Genomic DNA, 12,239 nt, shown 5'->3' with positions numbered 1-12,239 from the left:
TATGCTGAAGAGTATAAAGGATTTTAAAAGGAGCACTTTCGCTCTAACTGGAAAGGATGTGTTGAACCACCACGGTTCTGTTTTCTGTGTAGTAATTCACTCAATTAGTTCTAAATCAGAATACTTACCACCACTTCAGCACTGCTGCTAAAACCTTCCCCATAGTCATCAGTGGCAATAACTTCAAACTTGAAGTAAGACCTGCGCATATTTCGAAACATGATGGCTGACTTAATGATACCAGTGTAGGCCTCTATGACAAAGCTGTCTTGACCCTCTGCTGTTGGAGGTATAATCAGGCGGTATGCCATGGCACTGAAGTTCCCAGTATCCTTATCAGTGGCCTGGAATAGAAGAGCAGCATATAATAAATTAGAAAACATACGATAACTTGGCAAAATAATTAGAAAAAGAGTCAACTGAATATGTTGCATTAAGTGCTCTAATTCATCACAGTACATACCCACCATATGACATGGCATACTACAGCTATTCCCCGCTATCATACAAGTAGTCTACTGTATCCATGTGACATGATGCAACAGTGTCTCACTGCTATATCTATTAGTCACAAATTGAAAAAATTTTGCTGTGGCGTCTGTGCATCCCATTATTAATATACGAGCAAAGTGGTAGTTTTCTCAGACACTCTGTTACTGCTACATATTAGGCCTAATATGATAATACCACTTTCTGCTTTAATCACTGTTTTTTTTTTTTATTGTGGATAACATTCTTATGTATATCAGACTTAATTTACATCTACAGTTATACAATCAAATAACCCAAGCTATGTTTTTAAGGTTTGTGTACATCAGCCAAGATCATGCTTTTTAGTTTGAATTGGTTGAGATGATAGGGGTCTGCTTTGACCTTGGTTCCTCATGGATTAGCAATTATCTTCAACTAATCTGATTTTTGTGAAAAAACAAACACAAAAACAAAACAACTAAACAGTAGATTAAGAAAAACGTATGAGATATTGCCTAGTTTTAACTAACTTTTAAAACATCAGGTATAAAAGACTCTAAGATCTCGAAAAATCCCTTTCTGACACCATAGCATACATAATTAATTAGATCTCAATCTAATCCTGGCTATCATAAATGGTTTGAAGATTTAATAAAAATGTTTATTGAAATGTATGCACCATTAAACTTGCATATATGCTACTGCTGCAATGTTCAACAACATGGTAATTTATATGAGAGTGATCTTAAAAAAAAATAGTAGCTACGTTAACCATATAAAAGTAATTATTATTTAATCTAATGCTATGCTATGCCAGCCTAGGGACATTCATAGACTGTGCACAGGACTTTGAATCTTCATTACAACAATGATTTGTGAACAAGTACAGAAAAAGGGGATGATACAATAGGAACAGAAGCATGTTCACAAGGCAAGGAAAGTTTATTCAGCACAGCTCAATAGCAAGACAATTCAAATAGCTGTACATAACAGTAAAACATAGAGAACGGTACATTGCAAGATACAAAAAAAAGAGTAACAATATGATTGATAATAAAATGAAAGAAAGTTGGACTGCAAAGTTGAACTAATTATATGTCGAATGAACACTAAAATCTAATCCACAATCTGTTTTACACATCCTGAAACAAGTGTACTATACAATATGGATCCCATAATAAGTGACACACATACTTCATCAATATGACAAAAACAAAATACCTTTCAGGATTCATTTACATTCACTCAAACAAGAAACAGCATGACATCTGTTTTAGGGTTGACCACAATAACAAAACATAAAACCCTTTTTATTTCTAAGAAGAAATATAAAGATTATTGTCTACCTGTCAAAGCACTTTATATTGCTGAAGACATATAAACCGAATTTCACCATCAAGGACTCACAAAATTTGATAAGCCACTGGGCTCAGATGCATCGATTCCTAGAGTATGTGTGTGTGGTGACACTGATAAATAGTAGCAATCCCTTTTTTTTCTCCCTTGCAATTGTAACAGCAGGGGACAGGTAGCAATGAGTGGAGTCCTGAAGAAAGGAGTGCATAAATCAACACAGTTAGATATTTTCACTGGTAGAGATTTTACCAAATAAATGTATAGACATTACTTATACTGTAGCTGTTATATCCTTTACAATTCTATGGATACAAACTGTGATGATAAAAGCAGGGCACCAAAGTAGGTGCTCAAGGTTTAACGTGCCTTTAATTCTTTATTTATGACACCATAGAATAAACGTTTTTTTAATGAAAGAACACAGGGATCTTCTCTCACATAAGAAAAAGTATATTAAAGGGTGTAAAAAGCAGAGGAGCATGCAGTCACAATGAAAGCTAATTTACAGAACCCGGAGTGCAGTTAGTTTCTGATTAGAAGTAATGTACTTTCCGAACTATAGAGCACACCCCACTATAAGCTGCGCCCACAAATTTTTTTTAAAAAACTCAACATGTCATGTATAGATATATAAGCTGCACTGAACTATAAGCCGCTGATATCTACTGAACTGTCTCCCACCAAACCTGTAGGGGGAGCTCTACATATCGCCCCTGCAGCAGGGACGGAGAAGAATGCTAGCTCCTGCTAGCTCCCAACATTGGCTATTATTGGTTGCATGGTTCAAAGCATGGGAAAAAGGTAGCAGCTTATAGTCGGGAAAATACGTTAAAGCTACAGTGTGTAATAATTACAGGGATATACAGTCAGAAATGTAATATATTATACATAACTATGTTATTTATCATCATCTACGAGCTCAGCCTCTTAACCTTAATATTTGCGTTGCCTTAGAATTCGTTATTTATAATTACATAGGAGCGGGTCTCGCAGCCATGGAGGCAGACATCTTTGCACTACGGCAGCGCAGAGCCAACAAACTAGCGATTGCGAGATCGCCCATTACGCTCGAAAATAACTACGGCAAGTTGTTTAAGTCTACATGAAATCTATACCCTACACAGACTAATGAAATACTATCTGTAAAATTATCTTTGTAAACAAACCTCATCACTTGAGAAGGTAGGTGATGCGGACGTCGTGGAAGACATTTTGTCCCGTAACGCTCGCCGTACTGTTGGGGGGGGAGAAGCGGTGGGGGGGAGATGTTCATGTTGCTGCAGTCTGCAGTCTGGACGTTAGATGTCGCTGAAAATTACACACTGTAGCTTTAAGTGATTTTTTTGACAAAGGATTGGGATTTAAAAATAAAATTTGGTTTTGCTTTTCTTTTTGTTAATCTGTCAGAGGATGTATCTTTAAAAGATCTTATTGAAGAGAGGGTCAATATAACACTGTCACAGCCTGTCAGAGAGTGGATAATGGCTTATATTAAGAACAATATAAAATGCTCAGTGATGGGCATTTTTCATTTTCCAAGTTCTCATTGATGGATGGAGGTTTGGGCTAAAAATTACATGGTACATTACCTTGCTTGTTTAACTCTTAACACGGATTAGGCATTCTGTCCCCTTTGCAAAAAAAAAAGAAAAAAAAAAAACAGGCCCAAAGCATGGTGTTTCCACCCCTCCATGCGTCACAGTAGGTATGATGTTCTTGGGGTGCAACTCAGTTTTCTTCTTCCTCTAAACATGATGAGTTTGTGCCAAAAGGGTCTATTGTTGTTTAATCTGACCACATGTTATTCTTCTGGTTCTCTTCTGGATCATCCATATGTTCTCTGGGAAACCTCAAATGGCCCTGGATATGTAGTGGCTTAAGCAGTGGGACAAGCCTAGCACTTCAGGATTTGATACCTCTTGGTGTAGTATGTCAATGATGACAGCCATGGTTACTTTAGTCCCAGCTCTTTGCAGGTTATTCATCACAGCCCTCTGTGCAGTTCTGGGATTTTTCTCACTTTTGTCATGATCAATTTACCTCATGGGATAACTGTAGATTATGCAATGGACTTGTATGTCCTTCATTTTCTAACAGTTGCTCCCACAGTTGATGTCTTTGCACCAAGCTGCTTGTTAATTCTAGCTTCACTTTTCCCAGCCTTGTGCAGTTCTGCATTGTTTTTCCTGGCATTCCTTGGCAAATCTTTGGTCTTGATCATGGTTGAGTTTGGAGTCTGACAGTTTATGGATGTTAACAGGAGTCTACAAATACCAATACCAGGTGCCATAAATCCAGGCAATTTCAAGAAGTTACAGGTCTCTGGGGGCCAGACATCTTGATTGTAGGTGATCAAACACTGATTATTCACCACAATACTTTCAAAATGACACAATGTGATTTCCTGCATTTTTTTTCTCAATGTGTCTTTAATAACTGAAGTGTAACTATGATGAAAATTACAGACCAGTCTCTCCATTCTAAGTAGGAGAACTTGAACAATCAGCGGCTGAATTTGAATTTCACTTTGCCCCACTGTAGTAGAACAGCTCAGACTGTGAAACATACTGTAGATGTAATAAGGTGAATTGTCACACCAAGGTTTCCAGGGGAGGGAATCAGGCACTGCTGAATCAACCAATCCCCCAACATATGCTTCCAACAAGATTATCTTGACCTATTGAGGCAGATATATTCTATGTTCTTACCACTATTTTAAGGACAGAGCTGAAAATCTTTGTGTCCTCAGTTACACCACCAATGTAGAGCTTCCTGGAGAAAACAGGAGGGTGGTCATTCTCATCCAGTATGTCAATGAACACCTTGGCTGTGTTGCCTGCAAAAGGAGAAAATCAGAATCTTTTTAAAGAAGTAATTATCTGGACAGCTTTTAACTTTAGCTAAAAAGGTCTAATTTCCATTTTTCTAAGTTTAATGCAAAAGAACTTTGGTAGGCACTATGCAAAACACCAATCTGAGTGAATGACTGAATTTCAAGTGCCTCACTGTATAAGCAACCAATTTGCTGCACCCTCATACATTTATAAATGAGAAAAATTGGCAAGAAAAGTTTCATGTTTAATAGACAGAAGCTTATTCAGTCATGTGGGCCATAGATGATCAGATGCTGCATAATCTGGTCTTGAAAATGTCTTGTCAAAGAAAGTTCTTCTGTTTCCAAGACAACTCTGAAATGTATTATTTCAATGAAAATAACCCCAAGAAACTTATTTTTTGAAGAAAATCACATCACCATAAGGTAAAAAATATATCTTTGTAATTTGAGGCTTCTATGAAGAAAAGCCTAAACACTTCTAGAACAGTTTCCAACTGTGGTAAGAGATTGACATTGCTTCTGCAAAAAGATTTAAAAAAAACTCTTTAATTTGTTTGTTGGCTGCAAAGGATTTTTCATGCAGGTTCGGTGGTTAAATTCTGGTTGCATCTGACCAAAACTACTTCCTCAACATGACTTGTTTGTCTCCTAAATTCCTGATGAAAAACTTTAAAGAACATTTTTTTATATACTTCGGTGATTTGGAATTGTGCAAGATGCTATAGTTTTATTCCAAGATAAATTTTCGAATCTATATATAAATTCTGCAATAATCTGTAGATATAAAATAAAGAGGTTAGTGCTGATAATGAAGACATGAAATTATTCCGAGGTAAAGAAGTATCAGAGATGTAAAAAACGTTTTGTGCAAAATGCTTAATTCTGATCCAAATAAATTTGATCCAATCTGGCTATTAAGTAAATATGTATGTTTTTAACATCACGGATTATAAGTCTCCTTTTCACACAAAGTGATCTAACACAGGGACGCAATTTTGCATCAATGAAAATAATAAACTAAAGGTTTGTAAAAAAGTACAGGCAGTTTCTAGGTAGATGATGGGATAATAATAATTTAAGCTCCTTGACTCCACTCTTTACTAGAGGCTTTGCAGGAAACTAGCTTAATAAAAATGTAATATTACAAAAAAATAATAATTTTAATGAATACTCTAACAACGCTGATGAAACCAGGTAGTCATACATCCCACACAATGTAATATAAACTGGCCTTTTTTTCATGGCTTGAGGTATTCAACATGTGTTTTAAAGAGAAACCAAACACTCAATGAGTAAAAGGCTTTTTTTAACCTAATTTGTCATAGCTTCAGTTAAGTTATTCTTAGTATATATATGTGCAAACCCCCTCCAGGTCTGCAGGTTGCATAAGTACAATATCAAAGACCTTTTTCTTTTTACATAAAAGTAAAGTCATCATGCAGGGAAACTATAAATGCAGCAAGAAAAAAACAATGCAAAGACAATAAAATGACAAAAACAAACACATAAATTACATCATTAAATTACATCATTTGTTGTGAATATCGCCGGCTGGGGTCAATGGGATGAGACAATAGTTACTTTATATCACCTCTCTCCTATAGTGTCCTCCTCTACTTTTATCTTACACCCTTATAAACGCAATAAACCAGGACCCTTTAAAACAAAAGGGTTGAATGGAGACAAGTTAGGGAGTAGTAAGGGGTGTGTTATTGCCTAGAAAACATGGTGATTACATTCTGGCCCTATGAGGAATTAATGTGTATTTGCAGTGTCACAAAATTGTGTACCACTCATATGAGGTGAGAAACTGTAACAAATCTATAGGTGAAACAATGGTGTAAAAGCTGAATAAACCAAATCACTGAAATAAAAGCTACTCTTAATAATGAAGCCTCCATAAAAGGTTACAGTGACAAAGGGAAAAGACATCTACCTGGCTTGAAAGCTCTCCCTTATGTGTGTGATAAGAGCCCTCTACTTTCCATCACTTATGGTCGGTGTGCCTGACTAGTGTTTACTTATAATTACTGTCATTAGAATGTAAGGGACACACACACAGAGAAGGGAAGAGGCAAGAAGAGTAGGCCATTGATTATTTGTTGAAACCTGTTTGTATGCAACATTTCATCATCGGGAACTTGTATGTCAGTAAACTGGCTATTAACAAGCCTAGTGAAAATCCAGATGGAGTATAGACATCTGATAACATTTTATCTAAATTATCTATGAACTGCAAACAAAACGAAAAGTTATTTACTTTTCTAAAATGTGATATTTTGTCTTAAAAGTGTAGTGGAGGACGTTCTTTTTCTGGGTGGATCATCAAAATAAGTGCTCCTCCTAATTGTAAATCATTCTTGTGATATGTTTAGGTAAGGCCGTCCTACGTGCTCATCCCCATTATCACTTACCGCTGGTGAGTCTGACATTGTGGAAAAATTGCAAATCTTCTTTTGTAGAGTAAGCTTGTATGAGCGATGCAAACAGCAACTTCTAAACAGAGCGTGCATGAGGAGAAATGGGCTTGTGCATGCTCTCTCAATAGGCATTCGCTCTCAGGAGCAGGTATATGGTTGTGCATGTACTTTTTTTTTTTTTAAAGTCACAAAAATTCTCCACTATACCTTTAAGATGGCAGATACAGTACAATTACAAAAATTAAAAATATCTTTGAAAATGAATTAGTTTCAGTGATTCAAATTAAAATAAAACAATAAAACGTAAATTAGTTAAACTTGCTAAAAGTATGATTCTTATGTAAAAACACACAATATTAAACATATTTAAAAGTTAGTATTTCTTACTTTTAGAAGGCACACGCAGGTTGGACATGACAACCCCCAAAGAATCTGCCTGCACCCTGAGGACGTAGCTGGTTATGTTCTCATAGTCCAGTGGTTTGGCAATGGAGATGACACCAGTGCTGCTGTCTACTTTAAAGTGTCCTGAAAACAAGAAGTAGAAAAAAATATTCACAGAAGTCTTCCTCTTAGAACTTAAAACATTTTCTGCTTTGTTTAATATTTAGTTTATTTGCTACCCTCTAACTGCAAAAAATTGTTTCCATTAATTTTTGCTGATACGTTTATAAAGCCAGGTGTAGTACAACAAAGAATACATTTTAGGTAGAGTTCTTTCTTTCTTCAAGAATATTTTATAACCAATATGCATTTACATCATAGTAACGATATTAGAACAGCTAAAATAAGAGATTATTTTATTGTTAATAAATGTTCAATATTCAGATATATCAATTATCTTTTCCCTGCAAGTCACTGTCTGCATTATACTTTAAAAGACAGCCTTAGGCAGGAAGCTATGAAAAAGAAAATTTGTGTTATGTATCCTGATAAAGCATTTATTAGTCTTCTCTTCCTGCATTCTCTTCCTGGTATGTGATCTGTAGGCCATACCCAGTTCATTTCCTCCAACAATGGAGTAGAAGATGGTTTGATTCATAGCAGCAGCTAGAATAGTCCCCACCGCAGTGCCAACTGGAGACAGCTCTTTGACTGCAGGAAACCTGCAAAGACATCAAAGCACTCATAAGACAATCTATACTGTACAAAAGTGGCCAAAACAGTTTCAAGAATGCAGAAGAAAATAACACAGAACTATTAGTAGTTATGTCCTATGAATGTTTGACACTATGTGTGGGTGCTTTTTATACACACAAAAAAAAAAAAAAATCACACCAATTGCACCAACTTTGAAGAATGTACTTAGTAAATTACCTGATTTCATTTATTTATTCTTTTTAACACTATCCAAGTTTTTGCCTTTTTGCCAGAATTTATCCTATAAATATATCGTATATATTCTATATAAAAACGTTTTTCTCTTCAAAAATATAGAACATGAGCTTTATTGTAATACAGCAAGCTAACATGTTTACATCATAACTATCATGTATGATGTCAGTAATGCTGCTTTTAAAAAAAAAACTTCTAATTCCTATGGTCATGAGCTTTGGGACATGACCGAAAGAATAAGATACAAGCAGCTGAAATGAGTTTTCTCCGTGTTGTTTCTGGGCTCTCCCTTAAAGATAGGGTGAGGAACTCGTTTATCCGGGGAGGACCCAGAGTAGAGCCGCTGCTCCTCCACATCGAGAGGAGCAAGTTGAGTTCTTATTCTGAATGGAAACACTGAACTGCTTTCTGATGACCTTAAGGGTCCAAATGTTTCATACTTGACCAGCAACTGTGAAATATGTTTTTGTCAAAGACCATTCGGTACTACCTTTGTTAGAGAGTGCATGCTTTCTTATACAACAAAAACTCTTACAGTAACTTATCCGTGTTGATCCTGCTATTCATGACTGGTTTTAGTACAAGGTGTTGATGATCATTGCTAGGATGATCAACCTAGATCCTGACAAGGGTGGACACAGATATAGCCTACAGACAATAGACAGAACTGTCAATATAAATGTAAAATTTTGAAAGAAAGAAAGATGACATCTTAAGATGTTTAACATTTACCTACTGTTCTAATTCTTTCCAATTGTTTTTACAGTTTTTGATATATGATTAATCTTTATCCAAATAAAAATGACACTTTATTTCAACTATGCATAATTGTTTAAATAGTTTTTATTGGAGCAGTATGTGGTTAAAGTAGATTAAAAAAAAAAGTATTAATCTTCCACAGAGCGGTGCCACATCTTAGTGTACCAAACATTAGCTGCACAGAAAAGCACAGCATTCAAAACCTCAACATTCTTTGAGTGTGTGAGTATCGGCTTGAAAAAGAAAACTGAACTGTGAAGCTACAATCTTTTCTGCTGCTCTTTTCTGATGCCTTAGCTCTTATTTACAGGGAAATACTTTGGAGAGGATAACATCCTTGGTTTGTGGCTCTGGCACTGTGATATATTCTTCATAATATGGAAAGTTTCAACTGCAAATCTCATTGGGACTTCAGGGGTTTTCAGTTCGAGACTGTTACGCCCACCAAGGACACAACATATTTGAGGACACGAGACAAAAATGAGGGTTCAAAAAAAGATTTTTATTAATAAATTCTCTCCGTTTTAGTTGTTCTTGGTTCGGCTTCTTCAGATGTTCTGCGAAGAGAAAAATAGTTAACGGCCCTCAAATCCCGTGCCCCAAAAAAAAAAAAAAAAAACCCAAAGTAACAACAGAAAGTTGGACCTGGCAGGCCAATCAAACAGAATATAACGGTACAGCAGGGGGCCAACCCTATACAGGGCCGTCGAAGCCCCTACTGGTACCGGACTAAAGGCAAAAAATAACCTAAGCGAAAGAAAAATCGAAAACAGGACTACCGGTCCCGCCAGGCCAAAAACCTCAAGAAAAAAGTAAGAAAAAGGTAACAAAAATACCACATGGCAGGCTGGAACGTCCGCTGCAGGCCGCAGCGACAAGACAAGTGCGCACCGCGCACGATGGAGCAAATGAAGCAGGTGGGAAGTGGCGTCCAAACGAGGTTGGAAAGGAACGCGCAAGGAACGCGCTAACGTGCTGAAGGCCAGCCTATTTATAGGCGGACGACAGCACCACAAATTAACATAATTGATTTACTAAAAAAATCCTAAAATATATTAACAAAAGGATCCTTCAACTAAAGTTTATAAGCAAACGAAGAAAAGAAATGGACAAAAATCAAAATGTGCCTGGGGCACATAACACCCCCACCCAAAGACTCTGAATGGGGTCCGAAGCAAAGCTCAACCCATTCAGAGAAAAAAAAGGAAAGCGGAACTAGAGTCATGAGAGTGCGTCGGCCATGACATTGTCTGCTCCTCTTACAATAAAAACACGCTAAAAGGAAAGCGGGACTAGAGTCAGGAAAGTGCGTCAGCCACTACGTTGTCCCCTCTTCCTACAATAAAAACGCGTCACATAGCTCTCACATCCAAGACATGATCCAATGCGCTCTCAATGCCACCAAGCGCAGCAAATACATCCAATTCACCAACTTCAGTCTGCGTATTTCAAAAAACAGCTCTTCCCTCTATCAAAGCCAGCTGTCCAAAATTGACCTGAAGTTCCTTTAAACGACATGGATCAGCTGCACATGAGGTTTCCTTCGGCGATTCATCAAGACTCTGTTAAAACTGCAGCAGGAAAAATATCCTTCGTGCACTCACTAAAGACATCTAATGTGGCTCCTCGAGCACTCATCCAGGTCAGACTCCATGTCCACCCCTGGAATCTAGCCACACTAAACAGGAACACTCCATCCAATGTAGGCTCTCGAGCAAACTCATCCAGGTCAGACTCCAATGTCCACCCCTGGAATCTAGCCACACAAACTGTCAAGCACACATACAAAGCCACAAAAAACACCAGAGCCAAATCGTCCAATCCATAATAACCTCAAAATGCTCGGCTTCCCGTGCATCTGCAGCTGCCCCGACACCTGCGTCATCTCGTTCACTGGAAACACAACTGATAGAGTTATGCAGAGCGGGCGCACGTTCAGCAACAGATCCTTTGTGCATTTCTGCAAAGTGTCCAATGTGGGCCCTCGAACAAACTCATCCAGGTCAAACTCCATGTTTACCCCTGGAATCAAGCCACACCAAATCAGGGACACCTCTGCACAAACAAAGCTACAGCACCACCAGAACCGAATGCTCTAATTAATCAGCGCAACGCGCGTCAGCTGCGCAAAAACACACACAAACCCAGCACAACCGCCAACAAACAAGAACCAACCGTAGGTCACGACCTGTCTCTAAAAGGCACACTTTGTTTAAACAAGCCCCCAAAAATATGTCACGTCCACCAAGGACACAACATATCGGAGGGCACTAAAGGCAAACATTGTTTTGACAAGCTCCCAAAAATATGTTACGCCCACCAAGGACACAACATATTTGAGGACACGAGACAAAAATGAGGGTTCAAAAAAAGATTTTTATTAATAAATTCTCTCCGTTTTAGTTGTTCTTGGTTCGGCTTCTTCAGATGTTCTGCAAAGAGAAAAATAGTTAACGGCCCTCAAATCCCGTGCCCCAAAAAAAAAAAAAAAAAAACCCAAAGTAACAACAGAAAGTTGGACCTGGCAGGCCGATCAAACAGAATAAAACGGTACAGCAGGGGGCCAACCCTATACAGGGCCGTAGAAGCCCCTACTGGTACCGGACTAAAGGCAAAAAATAACCTAAGCGAAAGAAAAATCGAAAACAGGACTACCGGTCCCGCCAGGCCAAAAACCTCAAGAAAAAAGTAAGAAAAAGGTAACAAAAATACCACATGGCAGGCTGGAACGTCCGCTGCAGGCCGCAGCGACAAGACAAGTGCGCACCGCGCACGATGGAGCAAATGAAGCAGGTGGGAAGTGGCGTCCAAACGAGGTTGGAAAGGAACGCGCAAGGAACGCGCTAACGTGCTGAAGGCCAGCCTATTTATAGGCGGACGACAGCACCACAAATTAACATAATTGATTTACTAAAAAAATCCTAAAATATATTAACAAAAGGATCCTTCAACTAAAGTTTATAAGCAAAGGAAGAAAAGAAATGGACAAAAATCATAATGTGCCTGGGGCACATAACAGAGACATAGGACAAACTTACCGAGGTATAAGATATGTCTGGTTT

The 12,239-nt window shown here is 37.8% G+C and overlaps 1 protein-coding gene across 10 annotated transcripts in view; it reads right to left on the bottom strand.

Annotated features, from left to right (window-relative positions):
* LOC119790846 (protocadherin-15-like) overlaps positions 1-12,239 on the bottom strand; it is a 308,278-nt gene that overhangs the window by 29,394 nt on the left and 266,645 nt on the right. For all 10 annotated transcript variants that reach the window (XM_038296569.1, XM_038296568.1, XM_038296570.1 and 7 more), the window contains 4 exons: positions 8,080-8,189; positions 7,471-7,611; positions 4,536-4,663; positions 129-344 (listed from right to left, as the gene is read on the bottom strand). In XM_038296569.1, coding sequence (XP_038152497.1) covers positions 129-344; positions 4,536-4,663; positions 7,471-7,611; positions 8,080-8,189 — 595 coding nt within the window. The remainder of the gene's footprint in view (positions 1-128; positions 345-4,535; positions 4,664-7,470; positions 7,612-8,079; positions 8,190-12,239) is intronic.

Source organism: Cyprinodon tularosa, unplaced genomic scaffold (assembly GCF_016077235.1).
Source record: "Cyprinodon tularosa strain WSP-4 unplaced genomic scaffold, ASM1607723v1 ctg372, whole genome shotgun sequence".
Classification (NCBI taxonomy): Eukaryota; Metazoa; Chordata; class Actinopteri; order Cyprinodontiformes; family Cyprinodontidae; genus Cyprinodon; species Cyprinodon tularosa.
Note: the sequence above shows the minus strand (reverse complement) of the source record. Positions and strands in the feature narration are given on the sequence as shown.